This window comes from Oncorhynchus nerka, linkage group LG27 (genome assembly GCF_034236695.1).
Source record: "Oncorhynchus nerka isolate Pitt River linkage group LG27, Oner_Uvic_2.0, whole genome shotgun sequence".
Taxonomy (NCBI): domain Eukaryota; kingdom Metazoa; phylum Chordata; class Actinopteri; order Salmoniformes; family Salmonidae; genus Oncorhynchus; species Oncorhynchus nerka.
In genome coordinates, this window is record NC_088422.1 from 17,454,148 (window position 1) to 17,481,905 (window position 27,758).

Sequence of the window (27,758 nt, forward strand, 5' to 3'; positions counted from 1 at the left end):
CACAGAATATTTTGCCAGAAGCGCTGTGGAACATCCAGGTGCTCTTTTGCAAACTTCAGACGTGCAGCAATGTTTTTTTTTGGACAGCAGTGGCTTCTTCCGTGGTGTCCTCCCATGAACACCATGCTTGTTTAGTGTTTTACGTATCATAGACTCGTCTATGTTAGCATGTTCCAGAAATTTCTGTAAGTCTTTAGCTGACACTCTGGGATTCCTCACGGAGCATTCCTCACTGTGATCTTGCAGTCATCTTTGCAGGATGGCCACTCTTAGGGACAGTAGCAACAGTGTTGGCCTTTCTCCATTTATAGACAATTTGTCTTACCATGGACTGATGAACATCAAGGCTTTTAGAGATGATTTTGTAACCCTTTCCAGCGTTATGCAAGCAAGTCAACAAGATCTCTTTCGTTCGAGCCATGGTTCATATCAGGCAATGCTTCTTGTGAATATCAAACTAAAATTTTGTGAGTGTTTTTTATAGGGCAGGGCAGCTCTAACCAACATCTCCAATCGCGTCTCATTGATTGGACTCCAGGTTAGCTGACTCCTGACTCCAATTAGCTTTTGGAAAAGTCATTAGCCTCGGGGTTCACATACTTTTCCAACCTGTACTGTGAATGTTTAAATTATGTATTCAATATAGACAAGAAAAATACAATAACTTGTGTGCTATTAGTTTAAGCACACTGTGTTTGTCTATTGTTGTGACTAAGATGAAGATCAGATCAAATGTTATGACTAACTTATGCAGGAATACAGGTAATTCCAAAGGGTTCACATCATTTGTCTTGCCACTGTACTTCGTCTTGACCACAGGAAGTGGCAAGCCTTTTTCTAAGAAAATGGGTCAACTCATTCAACAGTGATGTCATCTAAAGCACATTAAAAGTGATATAAAAAACATAAAATGTTGGGGTTAGTGTAAAGTATGTTGTGTTATATTATTTTGTTTTGCTATGTTATTACGAGGTATAAAATGTTTATTACAAGTAACCATACAATATGTTACCTAACCAAGGCATTTTTGGTACCTATGGACTGCAAATTTAAATTACTTCACTCTTGGACTGTTTCTTTATGGTACGTGAAGAACAAATCCCTAATTTCTCCAAGTGGCACAAACATGACAACACTATGAGAGGTATGGGAGAGGCATTGATGACTCTTGGGTTGTATGGTTTGGAGGGACATTTTGAACATTCTCCCCAGATGGAGGCAATAAAATAACTGAGGTAGGTTTCCAGTGAATGTTTCGGCTGTCAGCAGGGACTGTTGAGATGACTTCTGGACAAACCACCCAAGGACTTACTCTTACGAGTTGTCCCTTTTCCAATGAAGCAGAGCTAAGGATTCTAGATCACCAGCTCGCGTCCCGCTGATCCCGTCTAGATCTCATTCATCGACAGCGAACACCAGCATTCCTCACCAAACTTACGTTGGACTGTGTGCTGCCTTGCATAGGACTACCCGGCGTCAGCGCACATATCTGAGTCTCCAGCCACCCAGGCCTCCGAACTCTGAGCTTGCGTGAAGCCGAAATAAACTGTCAGATAGTGCCGCCGCACTGTTTATCTGACCGAAGACCATTCCATCTATTGAGTGTAACTATACAACTACTTGCCCTTTCTCTCCCCCAGCGTTGGCATGAAGTGTAATGTGAAGCTCTTTAGGTTAACGTTAAGTAACATTATAACTTTAACATTAGAATTGAACCATTTCTTGACCCTGCTTCTTTCATTCACAATTCAAAGACCATACTCTTTCGCAGTATGCACCCGCGTGACCTGTTAAGTCTAGTCTTGAGTGTGTAAATGTTGTGTAAATGTTGCTCGATCTAAATTGAGAATATTATCCTCTAACAATTTTCTCCTTGATCAGGCTCATCAGATATACCTTCAGATAAATAAATGATTACTATTTTTGTCTTATAGTGTTATTGTTAAGTCAGGTCTTTTTAGAAGACAATTGTTGTCCAATAATGGACTGGTACCCCAATTCATAACAAATATGAATTATGCTTAGACATTAATTCATCATTCATAGTAATAACTTGACCAATATCCCCAAAAATGCTATCAACTGAGGTGAACGAAGCTACAGCAACAAATGTGACTACATCTGGGGTCATTTTTTGCTTGTTTTTATTGTTCTCCAAATTACATTTTAAAGTTTTTAAATTTAATAGAAAAGCAGTAAATGAGCTTCAACTATCCTAAAATGTCCCTCTTTATGGCCCTGGTTAATATCCCAAAACATAGCGTAACAATAATGCTAGCAAGAACTCGAACCCAGGCGCAGAAAAAAACAGCAAGCAAAGGCAAGGGTAAATCTATAACTTTTACAGAAACAAGGCAACCAGGTGAACAGAGAAGGTAATTAAACGCAGGTGAATCCAATAAGTAACAGTCAGGGTATCCTGGAAACTAGAAAACAGGGCAAGGGTGCCCTCCAGTGGTAACCTAAGGAAACAACAATCAAATAACACAGAAACTGTGACAGGACCCCAACCTCAAGGAACGGCTCCTGATGTTCCACCAGGGGTAGCTGAACGGAGATGGAGATCCAGAATGAGTCCGGTGTCCAGAATGTCCCGAGCCGGAACTCAGGATCGCTCCACAGGACATTAACCTTCCCAGTCCACAAGATACTGAGTCCCATGCCGGAACTGGCGACTGGAGAGGATGCGTCGCACAGTGTAGGCTGGCTGTCCCGCTATCATGCAAGGCAGAGATGGAGGCCGAGTGGCCGGAACCAGAGGACTGAACATCACAGGCTTGAGCCCGGATATGTGGAAGGTGGGATGAACACTCATAGAACGGGGAAGACGAAGACGATAGGCCACTAGATTATTGCGCCCTGGAACCTTGAATGGGTGAGATGTTGAGATGATGGAACCGGCACTTCAATCTCCTGATCTGGAAACAGGGGAGCATGGTTTCCATATAAAACCTGGAATGGTGACAGAACGGTGGAGGAACACTGGAGAGTGTTGTGTGCATACTCCACCCAGAGAAGATGGTGGGGTTGGCACACACAGCACTGTAAGGTGGTCTCCAGATCCTGGTTCACCCGCTCCGTTTGACCATTGGACTGAGGGTGATAGCCCGAGGACAAACTGGATGATGACCCCAGAAGATTACAGAATGCCCTCCAGAATCTGGAGGCAAACTGGGGGCCCCGGTCGGAGACGATGTCCAGAGGAAGTCTGTGAAGGCGGAAAACATGCTGAATAACTAACTGAGCAGTCTCACGGGAAGATAGAAGCTTAGGCAGCGGAATGAAATGTGCCACCTTGGAAAAGCGGTCCACGATGACAGGTTGGCCCTCTGAGGATGGAAGACTGGTGATGAAATCCATAGAGAGATGAGACTAGGGTCAGGAAGGTGTTGGCAGTGGATGAAGACGCCCCAGAGGCTGCTGACGAGGAGTCTTGTTCCGGGCGCATGTCGGACAGGCAGGAACAAAGGTCAGAGTGTCCGCCTCTGCCGAGGGCCACCAAAACCTCCTCCTCAGATACTTTAGCATTCACTGCTGTCCCGGATGAGAGGTGAGAAGCGACAAATCAGCCCACTGAAGAACCTTGGACTGTGCCTCAAGAGGAACAAAGAGTCTGTTAGATTGACAGCTGTCAGGAACTGCATCCCTACCTTGCGCCTTCCTCACAACAGTCTCTATACCCCAGGACACCGGTGCGAGGATGAGTGACCTGGGGATGATGGATCCAATCGGCTAATCCTCACTGGAGCTGGGGAACTGGTGAGAAAGGGCATCTGCCTTCACGTTCTTAGACCTCTTACGGTAAAGAAGAAAAGAGCCCATCGAGCCTGTCGGGGACTGAGGCGTATAGCCTCCTGGATGTAGGCCAGGTTATTGTGGTCAGACGAAACCGTAAAGGGATGTTCCGAACATTTCAACCAGTGCCGCCACTCCTCCAAAGTCAGTTTTACCGCAAGAAGCTCCCGATTGCCGACATCATAGTTTCTCTCTGCTGGAGTGAGTTGGCTGGAGAAGAAGGTACAGGGATGAAGCTTTTGGTCTTTAGCCGAGCTCTGAGACAGAACTGCACCCATGCCAATGTCAGAGGTATCCACCTCTACCACGAAGAGGCAGTCCTCAACTGGCAGCTTCATTAAATAGTATCCGCAACACACCCGTCTCAAGATCAACAGTGAAGAGGCGACTCCGGGATGCTGTCCAGTTGAGAACTTGTGAGGCGTCTGTTTCTCAAACTAGACACTCTAATATACTTGTCCTCTTGCTCAGTTGTGCACCGGGGCCTCCCACTCCCCTATGTATTCTGGTTAGAGCCAGTTTGCGCTGTTCTATGAAGGGAGTAGTACACAGCGTTGTACCAGATCTTCAGTTTCTCACATGGAATAGCCTTAATTTCTCAGAACAAGAATAGACTTACAAGTTTCAGAAGATAGTTCTTTGTTTCTGGCCATTTTGAGCCTGTAATCGTACCCACAAATGCTGATGCTCCAGATACTCAATTAGTCTAAAGAAGGCCAGTTTTATTGCTTCTTTATCAGCAAAAAGGTTTTCAGCTTCGCTAACATAATTGCAAAATTATTTTCTAATGATCAATTAGCCTTTTAAAATGATAAACTTGGATTAGCTAACACAATGTGCCATTGGAACATAGGAGTGATGGTTGCTAATAATGGGCCTCTGTATGTCTATGTAGATATTCCATAAAAAATCCAGCTACAATAGTTTCCAGCTACAATAGTAATTTACAACATTAACAATGTCTACACTGTATTTCTAATCAATTTGATGTTATTTTAATGGACAAAAAATGTGTTTCCTTCAAAAACAAGGACATTTCTAAATGACACCAAACTTTTGCACGCTAGTGTAGAGGCATAGCTGAGCCCTTGGTGAGCTCTGTCAATGGCGTAGCCAGAGAACTAAAGTTCTATCTCCAGTAGAAATTAGAAAAGAAAACTTGCTTGACTGTCCTGGGCCGAGGCCAGTCGACCACCGCTTCTACCTTTTGGGAGTCCACCCGTACACAGCCCTGAGACACGATGTACCCCAGGAAGGAGTTCTGAGGAACGTGAAACAGATTTTTTTCAGTCTTTTCTGCCTTTACGAACAAGTGGTGAGAGAGGAGTCTTTGAAGATCCTTGGGAACACGTTGGATGTGTTCAACCATGGACCTGGAGAAGATGAGGATGTCATCCAGGTACACAACACGAACTGGTGATGGAGTCACGCAGCCCATCATTAACCAGGGCCTGGAAAATGTCTGGAGCATTTGTAAGTTCAAACGGCATGCCACAGTACTCATAATGTCCATTAGGGGTGTTGAACGCTGTATTTCACTCGTTTTCTTGTCTGATGCGCACCAGAATGTACGTGTTCCGTAAATCCAATTTTGAGAAAACCGTAGCTCCCTGGAGTCTCTCAAAGGCTGACGACATAAGAGGAAGAGGGTAACGGTTCTTGATGGTAATGTTATTTAAACCCCGGTAATCAATACAGGGACGTAATCCCCCATCCCTCTTTCCAACAAAGTAAAAACGTGCTCCTGCAGGTGAAGTGGACGGATGAATAAAACCAGACCGGATCTGAGAGAGAATACAGCCCTCCTCTCAGAGGAGTGGTACCGGGCAGGAGGTTGATGGCACAATCGTAGGACCTGTGAGGAAGCAGTTCGTTGGCCCTTCGTTTGCTGAAGACCCACGTCCCAGTAATCCAAAGGAACGCGGGAAAGATCAGGCTTGTCATCTGCAGCCCGGGGGAACAGGAGAATCGGAAACCTCCAGGCGAGCAGTGACGGAAAGATGTGGAGAGAGTTGCTTGCAGGTGGACTGGCATGAAGGATTCCATCACAGAACTTTTCCAGAGGGCCAGTCAATTTGAGGATCATGGATAGGAAGCCACGGATGTCCAAGAACCAGGGGAAGCTCAGGAGAGTCCACCAAATGAATCTGGATAAACTTCACCTTCAAGTTGCTTCACCTTCCCAGACCCTAGGGGTTGACCCTCCAGCGCAGTGACCGACAACGGAATGTCCTTCTTAGTGAGAGGCAGCCCCTGTTGGTGAGCTAATGTGCAATCCAGAAAGCAGCCGGTAGCCCCAGAGTCTATGAAAGCAGGAATGTCCAACTGCCCATTGTCCCACCGGACAATTGGCCGGAAGCAAGGTGCTGGATATGAAGGAGAACCAGAGCCGAATTGAGAACTCTGACAAGGTACAGGAAATGTAGACGCAGCATAAGGCAGTGGAACAAAGGTAGAATTGACTCCGTCAGTGGTAAACACTGGAAACAACTCGGAACCCCTAAGTTCTCTCACGACAATGTTCCTGAAGCCGGTTGTCAATCCGGATGGCCAGAACGATAAGCTCATCCAGAGTGTCAGGGTTGTCCCGGAAAGCCAGTTCATCCTTGAGACCCTCACGAGTATTCCAACCGCTCTCAGCGGCGAGCGTCTGAAAGTCAATGGTGTAATCAGCTACACTCCGGCTGGCCTGCCGAAGAACAATGAGTCTTTGAGCAATGTTCCTGCCACTGATCAAAAACCCTCTTCTTCTCCTGGTTGAAGCTTTTCCAATTAAAACAAATGTCTGATTGCTGCTCCCAAATGGCCACGGCCCATTCCAGAGCCCGTCCTGAGAGTAAAGAGCTGATGTATGTCACTCTGGAACGCACGGTGGGAAACCTTAATGCCTGCAGCTCAAAGGCCAGCGAGCACTGGAGCAGGAACCCACGACACCTCCCAGGATGCACCTCATAGCACTCTGGTGCCGGGAGATGAGGCTCCCGAAGGGAGGAAGATGCTGAGCTGGTAGGGAGTGGAGCATTAGGAACAGCTACAGGTGCAATAGGAGTTGCTCCCATCTGTCCTGTCTGCAGAGCGGACACAAGAGTTCTAAAATCACCCGACAATGTCTGCAGCCAAGCCTCATGGCAAGCAGAGGTAAGGGTAAATTCAAACAGAAACAAGGCAACCAGATGAACAGAGAAGGTAATTAAACACAGGTGAATCCAATAAGTAATAATCAGAGTAACCTGGAACCTCGAAAACAGGGTAAGGGAGCCATCCAGCGGTAACCTAAGGAAACAACAATCAAATAACCCAGAAACTGTGACACATAGTAGAGTCTCTCAGACAGTCGTACCTTGACATAAAGAGGTTCTCGGAGGCCGTCCACAAGTAGGCTGACCCTCTCGTCCCACACCGGGTTCAGGTTCTTATTGATGGTCCTGCTCCTGAACACCTCCTTCCCCGCAATCTTAAACTTCACATACGGATCACTTGTCCCTGAAAATAGAGACCAACAGAGAGGAAAGAAGGCATTAGGATGACCTTTCCAGAGAGACAGAGGGTAGGTATTGGGTGAAAAGAGATTTGAGTGAAACTGACTAGATAAGGGTGCTTTGTGCTGGGAAAAAGCAAGGTGCTCAAGATGGTGCATGATGACTAAATATTGTTTGCGATATGGTGCCTTGTGTATTGCCTACTACATACAGTTGAAGTCAGAAGTTTACATACACCTTAGCAAAATACATATAAACTCAGTTTTTCACAATTCCTGACATTTAACCCTAGTAAAGATTACCTGCCTTAAGTCAGTTAGGATCACCACATTATTTTAAGAATGTGAAATGTCAGAATAATAGTATAGAGAATTATTTATTTCAGATTTTATTTCTTTCAAGACATTTCCAGTGGATCAGAAGTTAACATACACTCAATTGGTATTTGGATGCATTGCCTTGAAACTGTTGAACTTGGGTGAAACATGTCGGGTAGCCTTCCACAAGCATTCCACAATAAGTTGGGTGAATTTTGGCCCATTCCTCCTGACAGAGCTGGTGTAACTGAGTCAGGTTTGTAGGCCTCCTTGCTCGCACATGCTTTTTCAGTTCTGCCCAGAAATGTTCTATGGAATTGAGGCCAGGGCTTTGTGATGGCCACTCCAATACCTTGACTTGTCCTTAAGCCATTTTGCCAAAACTTTGGAAGTATGCTTGGTGTCATTGTCCATTTGGAAGACTCATTTGCGACCAAGCTTTAACTTCCTGACTGATGTCTTGAGATGTTGCTTCAATATATCCACATCATTTTCCATTCTCACGCCATCTATTTTGTGAAGTGGACCAGTCCCTCCTGCTGCAAAGCCCCCCCCCCCCCCCCCACGACATGATGCTGCTACCCCCGTTCTTCACGGTTGGGATGGTGTTCTTCGGCTTGCAAGCATCCCCCTTTTTTCCTCCAAACATAATGATGGTCATTACGGCCAAACAGTTATATTTTTGTTTCATCAGACCAGAGGACATTTCTCCAAAAAGTACGATCTTTGTCCCCATGTGCAGTTGCAAACCGTAGTCTGGCTTTTTTATGGTGGTTTTGGAGCAGTGGCTTCTTCCTTGCTGAGCGGCCTTTCAGGTTATGTCGATATAGGACTCATTAACACTGTATATAGACTTTTTCTACTGTATTATTGACTGTATGTTTGTTTATTCAATGTGTAACTCTGTGTTGTTGTATGTGTCGAACTGCTTCGCTTTATCTTGGCCAGGTCGTAGTTGTAACTTGTTCTCATCTAGCCTTCCTTGTTAAATAAAGGTGAAATACAAATATACTTTGACTGTGGATATAGATACTTTTGTACCTGTTTCCTCCAGTATCTTCACAAGGCCCTTTGCTGTTATTCTGGGATTGATTTGCACTTTTCGCACCAAAGTACATTCATCACTAGGAGACAGAACACATCTTCTTCCAGAGCGGTATGATGGCTGCGTGGTCCCATGGTGTTTATACTTGCGTACTATTGTTTGTACAGATGAACGTGGTACCTTCAGGCGGAAGGGTAGCCTAGTGGTTAGAGCGTTGGACTAGTAACTTAAAGGTTGCAAGTTTGAATCCTCCAGCTGACAAGATACAAACCTGTTGTTCTGCCCCTGAACAGGCAGTTAACCCGGTGTTCCTAGGCCATCATTGAAAATAAGAATTTGTTCTTAACCGACTTGCCTAGTTAAATAAAGGTTTTAAAAAAATAATAATGTGCAGACTTGTGGAGGTCTACAATTTCTTTCTGAAGTCTTGGCTGATTTATTTAGATTTTCCCATGATGTCAAGCAAAGAGGCACTGAGTTTGAAGGTAGGCCTTGAAATATATCCACAGGTACACCTCCAACTGACTCAAATGATGTCAGTTAGCCTATCAGAAGCTTCTAAAGCCATGACATAATTTTTTGGAATTTTCCAAGCTGTTTAAAGGCACAGTCAACTTAGTGTATGTAAACTTCTGACCCACTGAAATTGTGATATAGTGAATTATAAGTGAAATAATCGTCTGTAAGCAATTGTTGGAAAAATGACTTGTGTCATACACAAAGTAGATGTCCTAACCGACTAGCCAAAACTGTAGTTGGTAAACAAGAAATTTGTGGAGCGGTTGAAAAACGAGTTTTAATGACTCCAACCTAAGTATATGTAAACTTCCAACTTCGACTCTATATTAATAACTCTGTAATGTAATGCCATGTATGCTGTCCTAGTCAGAGTAGAAATAGGGCCTTTCACTTTTATCACTCTCTAGACAGATCTCCCCCTCCACCCCCCCCTCTCTCTTACTCTCTCTCTTTCTTTCCTTCTTTCCCTCCCTCCCTCCCTCCCTGCCGCCCCCCTAATGCAGCCTGTACTGTCCTCTTGGTTGTTATAGTGAGTTTTATTTATGTTTGTGAGCAGGCGGGGGGGCTAACCAAGACAAGGCAGGTCAGGCCACACAGACAAACAACGCTTGGCCTCGAGATTCATGTCATGTGACTCACGCTCCAGATCATGTGACTAAGGCTGAAGCCTAATAAGTAGAGACAGAGAGGCCGCTGCTTCGGGTCGTGCTCCTGTGGCATCGTACACCTCAGGGCTACAAAGGCTCTCCAACGAAAAGCTCGCTCTCATTAAAACTTTTCTCTCTCGAACTGTGGCTAATTTTAAGCTGTTTTGTCAAGAGTGCACCCACGTCACCACACAAACACACACGTATGCGCACACATATACATACAGACACACACACACACGCACACACACACAAACCAATTCAGCATAGAAGAGCAATGCTTGATACTGAGCACTAGATGGGGGTGTTTACCTAGAGTTGTCCCTCTGTCTGCTGCTAGATCCTAATGATTCAGAATTATTATCACTGTCTGCGGCCAGCTAGAGCAGAAAGATTTATCATCACTGTCACTGGCCAGACGGAGCAGAATTATTTATTATACCCCTCTTGGCCAGACAGAGCAGACATATTTTTTATCACCATCTCTGGCCAGACAGAGCAGACAGATTTATTATCACCATCTCTGGGCAGACAGAGCAGACAGATGTATTATCACCATCTCTGGCCAGACAGAGCAGACAGATATATTACTATCATCTCTGGCCAGACAGAGCAGACAGATTTATTATCACCATCTCTGGCCAGACAGAGCAGACAGATTTATTATCACCATCTCTGGCCAGACAGAGCAGACAGATTTATTATCACCATCTCTGGCCAGACAGAGCAGACAGATTTATTATTACCATCTCTGTCCAGACAGAGCAGAAATATGTATTATTAGTGTCCCTAACAGAGTAGGCCAGACAGAGTAGACTTACTTAATGGGTTTGCACAGGCTATTCATCCTATTTGATTAAACACAAACACACAGAGAGGGTGTATCTTTCAAAATGTCAGTCACGGACACCAGAGCTGTGTTTGGAGAGAAGATAATGGAGTGCATCAGATGACAGTGTGCTCGCTTTCAGTGGACCATAGTGACCCGGGTAGCTTCTTACCGCTGGATCATGTGTGCAGGCGTGCGTGTGTACCCAGGTTGTGTGTGTGTGTGTGTGTGTGTGTGTGTGTGTGTGTGTGTGTGTGTTTTGTGACCACTGAATGTCCATTAGAACTTTCTGAGGTCATGTCACATGAATTCATGGGAAAACTCTGCATGATGTATCTGTCAGCTGTTTGACAGACACAGAAACTGTTCTTGTTTAACCATACCGGTTCATCCCTCACCAGCACACAGAACCTGTTCTTGTTTAACCATACCGGTTCATCCCTCACCAGCACACAGAACCTGTTCTTGTTTAACCATACCGGTTCATCCCTCACCAGCACACAGAACCTGTTCTTGTTTAACCATACCGGTTCATCCCTCACCAGCACACAGAACCTGTTCTTGTTTAACCATACCGGTTCATCCCTCACCAGCACACAGAAACTTTTGACAATGTATAAGCTCGCCACCAAAAATTTGATGGTGTGGTTAGATGTTTTTTTTTTAAACTGAGGAATACGTTTACCAATCCCCTGTTACACAGGCATTCATCTTGCTGCCCCACAAGTCAATGTGATATCACTAGCATATCAGCCACTCTCCTGACTGACCCTGCAGAGTGTGGATGGAGGCCTAGACTGGCTGTCTGGAAGCTTGGCACTGTGTTTACATGTGTCTAATCAGATTAGCATCAAAGCGATGAGCATCCATCACTTCTACAGTCATTAGGACTACCACACAAATGTCATTAACAGAATCACAGTCACCCACCCAGGCTGTTAAACACACACACACACACACACACACGAGCGAGCCTCTTCTCTGCTATGAAAGCATATGGAAGATGAATGTTAGCGTGGCATTAATTTAATATCATTACAAACAGCCCTATCACTAATCCCTTAATACGGTTAATTATACAATCCAAAAACACTACACAAACATTCCCACAGGGGTCTGACAAACTCACCTACACACACTGGCCTGTGTTTAGTGGCCATATGTATCAAGCACCTCAGAGTACAAGTACAAGTTTGATCACAATGAATAAAGTCTACACTCATAATTTGGAGCTAACAGGAAGAACCGTGACGTCAAAGGCAATTGCCCAACTCATTAGCAGGCTAACATCATAGTCCTTGACTTGAATCTGACTCTCTTTATAATTCATTACGGAGCCCTTGATTCCACACACGGATGAACTTTTACTTAACAGAGTCCCATCCAGAGACTTCATTGTGTCTAACATGCAGTCTGTCGGACGACACTGTCATCAAATGCTTTAGCTTAGAGAGATGGACCATCTATCTGTCTCAGTCTTTCAATATCAGCGTGATAGGACTCACTGTGTACATGTATTAGTGGCACACAGCTCATTACATCACATGTGGTGTGTTATGACTGGGGGGGCCTGAGTGGAAAATGCTGAAAAACGCTGACCGTGACATGATTCTGTGCTGCCAGCCCAGGCAGACTGTTTTGGCTCTGTGTACAGTACACTTCACTACCCACTGATGCCCTTCACAGCCTGCATCCCAAATGATACCCTATTCCCTACATAGTCCCCTACCTTTGACCAGAGTACTATGAGCCCTGGTATAGGGAATAGCGTGCCATTTGGGATGTGTATATATATATATATATATATATATATATATCTCTATACAGGACAGTAGCAGGAGCAGGGCTAAGGCATGGAATACTGTAGCTACCATACTGTGTGTAGTAGGGACTAGGAGCTACAAGTTAGTAATGGTTGATATCTGCTCAAGCTGGGGACTAATTTGATGCAGAAAATATTGGTGAAAGCTAGTAGGTGTTTAGTCTCCCATTGAGGGTAATATGGAGAGTTCCTGTAAAAAATATAAAACATTAACCACACACACTTTAAATGTATTACCAGTGGACTAACCAGCAGAATTACCATTTAGTATGTACCGAAAATTGACTATTTTTCCTCTTATTTTTTGTTTGCAGTTAGAAAAAATGATTGACTGCGTGCATTAACATGACTATGTTTGAAACTTGTTTCACACTGAATTCACAGCTAATAGAGTAGGAGTCAGAACTTATCAACACTAATTCTGTCACGACTCCCGCCGAAGTCGGATCCTCCTCTTGTTCGGGCGGCGCTCAGCGGTCGACGTCACCGGTCTTCTAGCCATCACCGCTCCACCTTTCATTTTCCATTTGTTTTGTCTTGTTTTTCTGCACACCTGTTTTACATCCCCTCATTACTCTACGTGTATATTATCCTCTGTTCCCCCCATGTCTCTGTGTGCAATTAGTCGTTACCTGTCATGTGTGACGCTTCATGCTGGTTTTTCGCCTGGTCTTGTTTGGAACCTGTGGTATTGTATGCTATACATTATTTGTGTGATGAGTGCGCTATTCGCTTTTGCCTTTGGCGGGAGTGTCGTTACGCAGTTGCGTCTGACTGTTTTCCCTCTGCCAAATAAAGTGTGCCTCTTCACTCATCTCTGCTCTCCTGCACCTGACTTCAGTTAACCAGTTGGGCACACTGCTGACAAATTCAGCGTTCTACACCAGAATATCATTTGGCTCAGCCAATAAGCACAGAGATATTCGCTATTGGTAGCCCCTCATGATGGATCCAGTGTTGAGGCCGTAGCCATTCTCTGGCTGCACTCCAGTCATTCCTCCCCTTTCCTCATCCTGGTTGATGATATACCCCCGAGACACACCATCAGACTATCTGCTGCTCTCAATCCACCACGACCAGCTTTACGGCGCCATAAAGCAAGCTACTTTATCGCCGTCCATCCAACAGGCTGAAGACCATGAAATGAAGTTGCCTGCCTGGACTGGGGTAGGAAGTGGCTGTCGGTGGTGTGTGTGTTATATCTCTCAACACAGATGGCCTGGTGGTCAGGGACTCAGGCACTATGGAGCATCGAATTGAAAAGGATGTTTGCTCTTGGATGGATATAAACAACAGTCAGAAAAGTCTGGGGGAATTCACAGGGAAGGTAGCAGGGGTGCAGTGACACTGACAATAATTCTATATCAGGAGTGCATTTTTTTCCTTCCTGACAATCGTAGTTTTACACCATCTGTCATTTATCAGCACACAGACTCCCCCTCTGTGCTCCTTACCAGTAACTTCACCGTCTCTGTCCAGACGAATGATAGTGAATCTGTCAGGGGTGGCTTCAGAGTCGGGCACCGCCTCCATCAGCCGAGTTTTAGAAAAGGCCATCACACAGGCCTCCCTCTATTCATATAGATACTGTGATTTTGCCCGCAATTCGTCCATTTTCCCCTTCAGTGATTGGACATCGAAGAGCAGGACAGTAGGAAGATGGATCTTTGTTTTGTTCCTCTTCGACCTCTGCCGCACATCTCCGTAAGGGGGTGCTGCGTGACCTTGGGAGCTCTACGCATTGGTGCCCTGAATCGATTGTTTGTTAGTTGTTTAAACTCGTCCGTTGTTGTTGCTTTATTTATAGTAGTATAAAGTGTTTTATGTTGCATCGGATTAGGGTTAAGCTACAGTAGAGCGACATGAAATGTGTACAGTGGATTATTCTCCTACTTGGATTACGTTTGCTGGTACCTGAAACAGCATGCGAACTTTCGAGAAAGTCGGCGGAACCACTCATCCTTCATAGCAGAAACTCTCTTTTACAGTGTAACAACTCACATTGGGGAGAATGGATCAAAGGGGACATAACTTCAGAGATGGCGAAAGGGGGTGGGGCAGGAAAGGAGGTGTGGCCAGAGGTTGAAGAGGAACAAAACAAAGATCCCTCTTCCAACTTTCCTGCTCTCCCATGTCCAATCATTGAAGGGGAACATTGACAAATTGCTGGCAAACTCACGTTATGAATACAGGGAACCATAATGACAAAGCATTTTAATTTTTGCTAATTTATTTTTTTTAAATACAAAAATGAAATATCCCATTTAAATAAGTATTCAAACCCTTTACTCAGTACTTTGTTGAAGCACCTTTGGCAGCGATTAAAGCCTCAAGTCTTTTTGAGTCTTCTTCTCGCTGCACAGCTATTTTCAGGTCTCTCCAGAGATGTTCGATCGGGTTCAAGTCCGGGCTCTGGCTGGGCCACTCAAGGACACTCAGAAACTTATCCCGAAACCACTCCTGCGTTGTCTTGGCTGTGTGTTTAGGGTTGTTATCCTGTTGGAGGGTGAACCTTCACCCCAGTCTGAGGTGCTGAGTGCTCTGGAGCAAGCTTTCATTAATGATCTCTCTGTACTTTGCTCCATTCAGCTTTCCCAACTTTTAGTCTCCCAGTACCCGCCACTGAAAAACATCCCTCACAGCAGGTTTACTCCAGACGTGACGCTTGGCATTAAGGCCAAAGAGTTCAATCTTGGTTTCATCAGTCCAGAGAATCTTGTTTCTCATGGTCTGAGAGTCTTGAGGTGCCTTTTGGCAAACTCCAAGCTGACTGCCTTTTACCGAGGAGTGTATTCCGTCTGACCACTTGACCATAAAGGCCTGATTGGTAATCGGCCGTGAAAATACATATTGTGAAAATACCATATTATAGCTATATGGACACTCAATAATTATTGTACTTTTTACGGTACGTTTACAAACATATATTACAATAAATAGAATTGAAACTTGTATCTCATTATGGTAAATGGTGAAATAAGTATAGCCAGTTATACAGTAATTGTAATGGATTAGCAGATAATAAGGAAATACTATCAGTATTTACCTGGCCATGCTTCCACATCTGCTTTGCTTGCTGTTTGGGGTTTTAGGCTGGGTTTCTGTACAGCACTTCGTGACACCGGCTGATGTAAAAAGGGCTTTATAAATACATTTGGTTGATTGGTTGGTTGGTTGATAAAAGAGAAGGAAAATCATACCTATTGTGATCCGAATGTGCAGATTTTTTAAAACAGACCCGCAAGGTATATGGATTATTGGACCATAAACATATTCGGCTCATTAATCTATACGGTCCCAAAAATGATGATCCACGCTTCTATGAAAATCTATATAATCATTTATCAAGCATACAAGCAATACAAGACTCTATTACATTATTATTATATATATATTTTTTTAAACTTTATTTAACTAGGTGAGTTAAGTTAAGAACAAATTCTTATTTACTATTATGGTGGGAGGTTATAATACGGTTTTAAATATCTCAACGAACTAGAAAAGGAAATCACACTACAAACTATCAACCTTATGCACTTAAGGAAATCACGACTATCATGAAACTAGTGGATATATGGAGGCTTAAATATATATATTTTTACCTTTATTTAACTAGGCAAGTCAGTTAATTAAGAACAAATTCTTATTTTCAATGACAGCCTAGGAACAGTGGGTTAACTGCCTGTTCAGGGGCAGAACGAAAGATTTGTACCTTGTCAGCTCAGGGGTTTGAACTTACAACATTCCGGTTACTAGTCCAACACTCTAACCACTAGGCTATCCTGACCTAGTGAGATGAAAAATATGAGAGAGGCCTGTAAAGTGGGAGAACTTGCACAATTGGTGGCTGACTAAATACTTTTTCCCCCTACTGTATATGGTGGCGGCTCCAAAAGTTTACAAAGTGTTAACGGGACAGAATGCAGTCGGAACATCAAATAATAACTCACACAGAATTTCCCCATGGGCGAGGGTATTGCACTTGCCTAGTTAAATAAAGGTTCAATTTAATTTAATTTATCAAAGCCTATTGGATGACAACTAGTTTTTAACCAGGACAGAATAACTTACTGTATGGGACATTTTTAAATGTGCCTTTAGAGGCCATGCAATTCAACACTCATCTTCAAAACAAAAGCAATTTAAGTCAAACTAATTCAAATTAAGAAAGGAAATAGAGGGACTGACAGTACAGATAGACAGCAATAAAACAGTAGCATAGAGGCACAGCATACGTTAGAGGAAAAACAAAAATAAATGGAGGAACTTATTCAAGAAAGATCAAATGTAATATATTATAAAAAATAAAGCGAACTGGATGGAATATGAGGAAAGATACACCAAATGTTGTTTTAATCTTCAACAGAGAAATGTTACCAAAAATAATTTACTGAAACTTGTAACAAATGATAGTCACCCATGATTCACCAATAAATACTTTGAAAGAGGAAGCAAAGTACTTTACGCATATGTTTATGTTTCAGTCTCCACCATTTCCACTAACCAAAGTTAATAATGTAAAATGAACAGCTACACAGAAAGACTCGTGGGAAGGCCAAATTACAGAGGAGGAACATCTTCATGCACTCAGAGGACCATTATTAGCATGTTTTAACCACTCCTATAAAATGGCAGATTATCAGATACTCAAGAAGAAGGTCTGATTTCATTATTACTGAAACAGGACCCAAGTGGCAAATATAAAAATCCAGTCCATTAAAAAAATTCTAGCAAAGCGCATAGAAATAAAGACCCATAGACAAAACAAACCTTCAGGCTGTGTAAGGGCTATTTGACTAAGAAGGAGAGGGATGGAGTGCTGCATCAGATGACCTGGCCTCCACAATCACCCGACATCAACCCAATTGAGATGGTTTGGGATGAGTTGGACCGCAGAGTGAAGGAAAAGCAGCCAGCAAGTGCTCAGCATATGTGGGAACTCCTTCAAGACGGTTGGAAAAGCATTCCAGGTGAAGCTGGTTGAGAGAATGCCAAGAGTGTGCAAAGCTGTAATCAAGGCAAAGGGAGTCTATTTGAAGATTCTAAAATCTAAAATATATTTTGATTTGTTTAACACTTTCTTGGTTACTACATGATTCCTTGTGTGTTATTTCATAGTTTTGATGTCTTGTACAGTGTAGAAAATAATACAAAATAAAGAAAAACCCTTGAATAAGTAGGTGTGTCCAAATGTTTGACTGGTACTGAATATTTACAAAAAATATTGGGGATTGGAAATTATGCAGACAATTACATTGTGGCTTCCATCAATCTAGATATAAAATTACATAAAATTACATTTTAAAAAGGGACAAGGTGGTGGAAGAAAAGGAAAAAGACAGTATTGATCAATTGCAGGGATGCTTTGATTGTACTACCTGGAGTGTATTTGATAAATCATCAGCTGACCTGAACGTAATATCTGGCTATATTGAATTCTGTGTTGATTTGGTCATCCCCCAAAAAACATGTAAGCTATTTCCTAACAACAAACCATGGGTGACCAAGGACTATCCCCTAAAAAACAAGTAAGATATTTTCTAACAATAAACCATGGGTGACCAAATAATTGAATGTGGTGCTTGTCAATAAGAAACAAGTGTTTGCCTCTGGGAATCTACTTGATAGAAAAGAGGTAGAGAGATGAACAAAGAGATAAAGTAGGCGAAATGCCAGTACAAGGATAAGGTGCAACAGATAATGTCACAGGGAGACTCTCCGTCTGCCTGGATAGGCATTAAGAATATGGCAAATGCCCCCTTCAAATGGAGGCAACGTCTCCATCCCTGTCCCGACTAGAGAGTGTACAGCCAATGAACTGAACAAGTTTTTACCCGCTTTGAAGCAAGGGTTGAAACCCCCCCGGCCTGTCCAGAAGAGGACGTCATGGCAACCGAGAGTGTGCTTGTCATCAATGAGGAAGTCATACAACGAGTGTTCAAAAGCACCGGGGCGAGAAAGAGGCCGGGGCCTGATAACATAAGTGGGCGTGTCCTGAAACATTGTTTCACTCAGCTGAGCAGTGCTTTCAGCTTTCTCTTCCAGCAGTCCCTGGATACACTGGAAATTCCATCTCTATGGAAAAAAATCGATTCTTGTACCTGTCCCAAAAAACCTCTCATCCATCTGCATCAAATGATTACAGATCTGTCGCTCTGACCTCTCTCCTGATTGAATCTCTTGAAAAGATCATCAAGGATTACATCATCAATACCACCAGACACCTCGTTGACCCCCTCCAATTTGCATACCAGTCGGAAAGAAGAACAGATGATGGCATCTTCTCGCTCTTACACCTGGTGTACATGCATTTGGAGGGCAGTAAAACTCATGTGCGTATCATATTCACAGATTTCTCCTCGGCATTTAACACAATCACTTCGTTTGTCCTCGCAAACAGACAGAGGAGACTTCGGACTTTATGCTATGCTTATCACATGGATCACCAACTTCCTAACTGATAGGTCTCAGCAGGTACGAGTTAGCACACTACTTCAGTTGGAACCCCACAGGGCAGTGTTCTTTCACCAGTACTATACATATTGTATAGACAGCTGCCGGAGCTAGTTCCTAGGGCGCCACCTGATCAAATATGCTGATGATACTGCTTTGGTCAGTCTCTTCGAAGGGGATGAGACGGAGCATGGACCGGCTCTGAATGATTTTACAGTCTGCTGTGAGTCGTCCCATCTAAAAGTAAATAAAGAAACAAGGGACATGGTGATTGACTTTCAAGGAACACATCACTGATTCAAAAAAAGGTGAGCCCATCGAAATAGTGGAGGAGTACAAATATCTTGAACTAGTCATTGACAACAAGCTGTCCTGGGATCATTTTACTGACGCTATTTTAAAGGCCAACAGAGACTGTACTACGGAAACTGCACTTTAATGTTGATCTAACCATCATGATTCTTTTATAAATCATTCATTGTGTCACACCCTGATCTGGTTCACCTGTCCTTGTGATTGTCTCCATCCACTCCAGATGTTGCTTATTATCCCCGGTGTATATATCCCTGTGTTTCCTGTCTCTCTGTGCCAGTTTGTCTTTTTTGTCAAGTCAACCAGCGGTTTTCCTTGCTCCTATTTTTCCCAGTCTCTGTTTGTTTCTAATCCTCCCAGTTTCGACCCTTGCCCTGTCCTGACTCCAAACCCGCCTGCCTGACCACTCTGCCTGTTCTGACTACCAGCCTGCCTATCCCCTTGTACCGTCTGGTAGTTTGGACTCTGACCTGGTTAACGAACTCTCGCCTGTCCCTGACCTGGCTTTGCCTACTCCCTCTCTCATAATAAATATCGCTCTACCATCTGCCTCCTGTGTCTGCATTTGGGTCTGGCCTTGTGTTCTTATACAATGAATGCATTCTGTCCTACTGCTTGACCTGCTGGTTTAAGAATATCAAGGTTGCATGGAAAAATAGGTTGGGCAAAGAAGTCTGGACTTGTGGAAAAATCCTGAGGCAGCAACAGCAAGAACTGTCATCATTCTACCTGGGCAGAGCCCTCCTGAAGGCAAATAAAATAGCGGTTGACTCGTTCCACCACGAATTCCAGATCTTTCTCTCTGGCCGCAGGTACAGACTACATAAGGGCCAAATACTTTTTTATTCCGAATGCAATTCTGCAATTTAACAAAATGTTAATTTCACTTAGCACTTGCACTTTAACTATGGAGCTGCCCTTACCTTGTCACCTGACTTGGAAATATGCTTTGCTACTTGTTGTTTTATTGTATTTTTTCTTTGTATTTTTTATATTTGATATGTTCTATGACTGCCTCAAAATTGATTGGAGGGGAAAGAGAAGACGAGGATAATCTGCTGTGTTATAATGCGTTATTATCACAACTGGTGGGAAGCACTGGATGTCCTCTAAGGTATGCAGCAATAACTGAGAGACACAGAGAGAGAAAGACAGAGAGAGAGACAGAGAGAGAGGCAGAGAGAGAGAGGCAGAGAGAGAGAGGCAGAGAGAGAGAGGCAGAGAGAGAGAGGCAGAGAGAGAAAGACAGAGAGAGAGAGAGAGAGAGAGAAAGCAGAAACAGAGACCAACGGGAGTAAAATAAGCTGTGTTCATCAAGATGTCTATGAATAGTATACAGTAGCCTACTACCATGACGGACACCTGCTGCCATTACCACAACGACAGAGAAGATATGTTACTGTCTAGAGCAGGGGTATTCAACTCTTACCTTACGAGGTCTGGAGACTGCTGGTTTTCTGCTCTACCTGATAATAAATTGCACCCAGCTGGTGTACAAAGTCTAAATTAGTCCCTGCTTAGTTGGGAACAATGGGGGCTTTGAGGTACAAAGTTAATTTTGAGGGGTCTAGAGTATGATGTAGTATTGAATAATGCAAACACAAGTCCGCATACTATCCAAACCCAGAACATCATTCTCTAAGGACAACCCCGGGAGATGTGTTACCTCACTCTACAGAAAATCACAGCAAATCAAATGGATGAGTTTGTGTTTGTGTAATGGTTAGGGTGCAGACCGATGCTATGTATTAATCCTAGATGACTGACAGGGGTTGCTGTTTTGAGGCCACCACACAGCCTCTTTGGTAGTTCTTTTCCATTGTAAAAAAAATATTTTGCAGGCTATATAAATATATTTATTAATATCTACATTTGTTGTTGACATTTTAATACATACTTTTAAATTATATTAAGTGATCTGAACATGAAAATAATCAAATATATTAAAACATATTCCTTCAAATATTTTAGGGGGAGAGAAAAAATGTTACTGTCCCCCTTACAACAAATAAATACCTAAATACATGTCATTTTGTCCTTGAAACATGTGAAATAGTGTGGAATTCCGTTCATTCCTCTGGAGGACTGCTTCATCTGGGGAGTGCCAATATTACGACCGGTGGCTTCAAAGCCTTTCATTGGCCATTACATACCATCAGCAATACAGGGTTAATACACATCATTAGTGTAGACCAGGCCAACAGATCTGGAGCTCAAAACATAATGTCCGACTAGTTTAGCGTATTGGATCACTTCTATCTAAACTTCTATCACCATGGCAGCTGTTAAATGCAAAAAAACCTTAGCCTAGCTTAATAATCAATCATATTTACTTTTGTGAAGTTTTGTGGTCTGAGAGAGGTCATTTTGAGCAGGGGAGAGTTAAGTCAGATAAATCACAAAACCTCACAAAATAATTCACACCAAACACAACCATTTCCAATACTCCTCTCCGGCTATGAGGCCCAGGCGGGCGTGCCATGGTCTGATGGTCAGATTGCCTGTCAGGGTTGTGTTGTTTTAAAGAATTCTGCTGAAATCAGGCTAGCAGCTCACTGGGGCCTTTCATCAGCTATAAAGAAAAAGTGGTGAGATCTGGTCAACGGCCCAGTCTTAAAACCCATCACTCCAGAATAGATGCCCTAGCAGGCAGTGACAGCCCTAGGTCCAGGCGTTAGATTGATGACAGCGGTGTGGTCATGCGGTGTCTCCCATTCCCTACCTGCAAACTGCCCATCTCCCTGCACTGTGCAATAGGGGGATGTATGGGTACTCCACACGGGAACTATTTCATTAACACACATATACACTTCATTATCATTACTCCAACCCACAGATATATTTCTGGCTGTCCTCCAACCCACACAAATCCCTCAGTGAGAGTACCTAAACCTGGCCAAAGATCTTCCTCTATTTTCTGTTTCTGCATACCCACTAAATGGCAACTATTGGATTTATAGTATCAGTATTGCTATTGTTAAAATGGCCTTAGTAATAGATTTGATAAGATCTGATAAACTGGTTCCTGCACCATTGAGATGCTATTAAAGTGATGGACATTTGAAGTGAGGGGACCATTTATGCTGATGTAATGGTTTGGTTGTAAAGAGTGATTTGAAGTTGTCTTGGGGCTTGGATATCCCTGTAGTGCTGTTATAGCCCTCAAGGTGGACATGTGGAGATGGGAGGAGGACACACACGGTGTCTAGTTCTTAGTGAGACCAAGCTTCCTGTTCTGGCAGCAGGCCAACACATTATCGTTGAAACCACACACACTAGTGGTTATGTTTTCCATCCTGCAACATCCTGACACAGCAAGCGAGGGTTTCACTTCATGCTGCTGTCACAGGGATAGCACTTTAGAGGCGAAGCAGGTACGGGGAGTCAAACATTTAATATGGAACGAGACAGGAACAGCTTCAGCACACGGGTAACACCGACAAATAACAATCAATACAGCAGTGGAGAACAGAGCGGGGAACTGACAAATATAAGGGAGGAAATTATTAAGTGAGTCCAGGTGAGTCCAATATCGCTGATGCGCGTGACGGGGGAAGGCAGGATGCGTAAATGATGTTGGCAGGAGTGCGTGATGCAGGGCAAGACCGGGAGCAGGCGTGACAGCTGCATCTGTATTCCATTTCCTGTTACAACCTCATTAACGTTTCACCTCCACATACCGTATACAGAGGAGAACCCATGCCTAGCCTATATCACCCCCATCCTCATACACATCTCTTTAACATGTATCTAAGAGGACACAGTGAGTACTGACTCATAGCCAGAGCATTGTATTCAAATCAGTACTATGGTAATGACAGACACTCATTCAAATAAAGACAACATTTTTTTCTCTCTCTCTCGCTCTCTCTTTTTATCTCTCCTTCTGTCTCCTCTCTCTCTCTATCAGCTGGGGACATTAACCTCTTGAAGCTAGGGGGCACTATTTTTATGTTTGGAAAAATAACATTCCCAAAGTAAACAGCCTATTTCTCATGACCAGATGCTAGAATATGCATATAATTGACAGATTAGGATATAAAACACTCTAAAGTTTCCAAAACTGTAAACATATTGTCTGTGAGTATAACAGAACTGATATTGCAGGTGAAAGCCTGAGGATAATCCAATCAGGAAGTGCCTCTTATTTTGAAACTTCTGTGTTCCTATGCGTGTCTGTCCTTCATTTAAAGGGATATCAACCAGATTCATTTTTTTCTGTGGCTTCCCTAAGGTGTCAACAGTCTTTAGACATAGTTTCAGGCTTTTATTTTGAAAATTGAGCGTGAAGGATCACATTGTGTAAGTGGATAGATGGGGGCTCTCAGAGTGAGTTGGTGCGCAATTGAGTAAAATGGCCATTGTTCCTCACGCTGTTATGGAAAAAGCTACACACTCGGTTGATATATTATCGAATATATATTTTTAAAACTACCTGAGGAATGATTGTTAAAAACGTTTGACATACTTCTGTGGACATTATGAAGACTATTTGGAATTTCCATCTGCATTGTCGTGACCTCTCTTTCCTGTGGATTTCTGAACATAACGCGACAAACAAACGTCGGTATTTTGGGTATAAAAATAATCTTTATGGAACAAAAGGAACATTTGCTGTGTAACTGGGAGTCTCGTGAGTAAAAACATCTGAAGATCATCAAAGGTAAACGGTTAATTTGATTGCTTTTCTGATTTTCGTGACCAAGCTTCCTGATGCTAAGTGTACATAATGCTATGCTAGGCTATCGATAAACTTACACAAACGCTTGGATTGCTTTCGCTGTAAAGCATAATTTCGAAATCTGAGACGACAGGGTGATTAACAAAAGGATAAGCTGTGTTTCAAAATATTGCACTTCTGATTTCATGAATATGAATATTTTCTAGTAATATTTTATGACTGTTGCGCTATACTATTCAGCGGTTTCAGACGGAAATGATCCCGCTACAGGGATTGGTAGCGTCAAGAAGGTAACAAAGAAAATCTGAGGACAATGCTACCGCAATTGTATCAAGACATCCCCTGTGCTACACAGACCCTGGATCATTGCTACTCTCCCTGCCAGGACAGCTACAAGGCAGTCTCCTGCCATCCCTTTGGCAAATCAGATCACGTCTCCATCCTTCTCCTCCCCACCCACAGGCAGAAACTTAAACAGGAAGCTTGTGTGGTAAGGACTGCTCAACGTTGGTCTGAACAATTGGAATCTATGCTTCAAGATTGTTTTGATTACGGGGACTAGGAAATGTTCCGGGTCGCCTCTAAGAATATTATCAATATATACACTGACTTGGTGACTGGGTTCAAATCAAATCAAATTGTATTTGTCACATACACATATTTAGTAGATGTTATCGTGGGTGTAGTGAAATGCTTCCTCATCAGGAAGTGCATAGAGGATGTTGTTCCCACTGTGACTGGGTTCATCAAGAAGTGCATAGAGGATGTTGTTCCCACTGTGACTGGGTTCATCAGGAAGTGCATAGAGGATGTTGTTCCCACTGTGACTGGGTTCATCAGGAAGTGCATAGAGGATGTTGTTCCCACTGTGACTGGGTTCATCAGGAAGTGTATAGAGGATGTTGTTCCCACTGTGACTGGGTTCATCAGGAAGTGCATAGAGGATGTTGTTCCCACTGTGACTAGGTTCATCAAGAAGTGCATAGAGGATGTTGTTCCCACTGTGACAATTAGAACTTATACAAACCAACAACCGTTGATAGATGGCACCTTCTTCACCGGCTTAGAAAGAAAACAACACTGAGGACTGTGTACTCTCGTTCTCCATGGGCTACTTAAGTCATTTAAGCATATTAACCCTCACAAGACTGCCGGCCAAGGTGGCATCCCAAGCCGCGTCTCGGCATGTGCAGACTATCTGGCTGGAGTGTTTACGTACATATTCAATCTCTCCATATCCCAGTCCGTTGTCCCCACTCCTGTACCCAAAGCTAACTGAATTAAATGACTATCGCCCTGTAGCACTCACTTCTGTCATCATGAAGTGCTTTGAGAGGCTTGTTAAGTTAAGGATAGGGGGCAGTATTTCCCCGTTGGATGAATTGCGTGCCCATAGTGAACTAACAGAACTCACAGGGCAGGCAATCTTGCAAACTAGTTTTGAAGTCCTGAAAGTTGGGGCAACTTTGACGTCATCGCCCCCTCCCTTCCCAACAAGTTATGGATCTGGAATCACTTCCTAAGTATTCCACTAGATGTCCTCATTCAGTAGAAAGTGTAATGGAGCATTTGCTGTGAACTTTGACCTAATGGGAAGGAAAGTGCTAGAGTGTCGCAAAAGATTCATGTGCTTGAAGGCGCGTATGCGTTGGAGTGTTTCGTCTGTTCCAATCAGCCCCAGATGAACTAGGATTGCCCGGTTGGAATGCTATTCGATCTGTATGATCATAACATCCTGAAGATTGATTCTGCACTTAGTTTGACCAGTTTCGTCGACCTGTAATATGTAATTTGGAAGTTTTGATGCAAAATTATCCTGGACCAGAAGTCATTTTTTGGGCATTTGAGCTGAAAGTGGTAGCAAATGCTGCTACATGGACACTAGAATTGAACATTATGAAACAAAACAATTTATTGTTGAACTAGGACTCCTTGCACTACATTCTGATCGAAGACATTCAAAGGTAAGGGAATATTTATGTTGTAATTTTGTATTTCTGTTGACTCCAACATAGCGCTCAGACGTAACAATATTTCTCCGCTGTCTCAGATTATTGCAATGTTAGGCTTTTTCCGTAACGTTAAAAAAAAAATGTGACACAGCGGTTGCATTAAGAACCAGTGTATCTTTTTAATTATATGTAGAACATGTATCTTTAGTCAAAGTTTATGATGAGTATTTCTGTTATCTGGCGTAGCTTTCTATAATTCCTCCGGACATTTTGGAGAATTTTCTGAACATGGCGTCAATGTAAACCGAGATTTATGGATATAAAATGCATATTATCGAACAAAACATAAATGTACTGTGTAACATGTCATATGACTGTCATCTGATGAAGATTTTCAAGAGGTTAGTGAATGATTTTTTTTTAAATCCTGCTTTTTGTCATTTTATCTTTTGTGGTGCAAAATGGCTACGTTTTCTCTTTGTTTTGGTGGTGGTCTAACATAAATATATGCTGTGTTTTCACCGTAAACATTTTAAAAATCTGACACGCTGGGTAGATGAACAAGGTGTTTATCTTTCATTTGAGGTATTGGACTTGTTAATGTGTGGAGGTTAAATATTTCTACGAATATTTTTGCATTCCCTGCGCCACCGTTTCAGCTGAACGGGGGGGTGTAGTTCCTGTAGGGGAACCCATAGGCTTAACAAGTTTTAAGGACCATATCACCTCCACCCTAAATCCACTACAATGCCCCAACAGATAATTTGCCATTGCACTGCACACTGCCATATCCCACCTGGACAAGAGAAATATAAGAATGCTGTTCATCAACTACAACTCAGCCTTCAACAGCATAGTGCCCTCCAAGCTCATCACTAAGCTCAGGGCCCTGGGTCTGAACCCTTCCATGTGCAACTGGGTCCTGGACTTCCTGACGGGCCGAACTCAATTGGTGAAGGTAGGCAACACCTCTGCCACTCTGATCCTCAGCACAGGGGTGCTCAGCCCCCTCCTGTACTCCCTGTTCCCCCATGACTGCATGGCCACGCACGCTCCAACTAAATAATTAAGCTTGCTGATGAAACAACAGTGGTTGACCTGATGACCAACAATGACGATACAGCCTACAGGGAGAAGGTGAGAGCCCTGTTTATTTTTTTTATTTTTTATTTCACCAGGTAGGCTAGTTGAGAACAAGTTCTTATTTGAGTGGTTGAGTGGTTCCAGGAAAATAGGCTCTCCCTCAATGTCAACAAAACAAAGGAGCTTTCATCATGAAGTGCTTTGAGAGGCTAGCTAAGGACCATATCACCTGCAAGGACAACAACCTCTCCCTCTATATCAGCAAGACAAAGTTGATCGTGGACTACATGAAACAGAGGGCTGAGCACGCCCCCATTCACATTGACGGGGCTCTAGTGGAGCAGGTTGGAAGCTTCAAGTTCCTTAGTGTCCACATCATTAAAGAATTATCATGCTCCACACACACCAACACAGTCGTGAAAAGGGCACAACAATGCCTCTTCCGCCTCAGGAGGCTGAAAAGATTTGGCATGGGCCCTCAGATCCTCAAAAAGTTCAACAGCTGCACCATTGAGAGCATCTTGGTTGGCTGCATCTTCTCTTGGCATGGCAACTGCTTGGCAAGGCGATACAGAGGGTAGTGCGTAAGGCCCAGTACATCACCGTGGCCAAGCTCCTTGCCATCCAGGACCTCTATACCAGGACCTGTGTCAGAAGAAGGCACAAACAATTGTCAGACTCAAGCCACCCAAGTCATAGACTATTCGCTCTGCTACTGCACGGCAAGCGATACAGATGGTCCAAATCAGGAACCTACAGGACCCTGAACAGTTTTACCCCCAAGCCATAAGACTGCTAAATAGTTAGTTAAATAGTTAACCAAT

At 43.3% G+C, this 27,758-nt stretch overlaps 1 protein-coding gene across 3 annotated transcripts in view; it reads right to left on the reverse strand.

Annotated features, from left to right (window-relative positions):
* LOC115116358 (multiple C2 and transmembrane domain-containing protein 1-like) overlaps positions 1–27,758 on the reverse strand; it is a 255,296-nt gene that overhangs the window by 147,259 nt on the left and 80,279 nt on the right. For all 3 annotated transcript variants that reach the window (XM_065011417.1, XM_065011418.1, XM_065011416.1), the window contains exon 3: positions 7,136–7,278. In XM_065011417.1, coding sequence (XP_064867489.1) covers positions 7,136–7,278 — 143 coding nt within the window. The remainder of the gene's footprint in view (positions 1–7,135; positions 7,279–27,758) is intronic.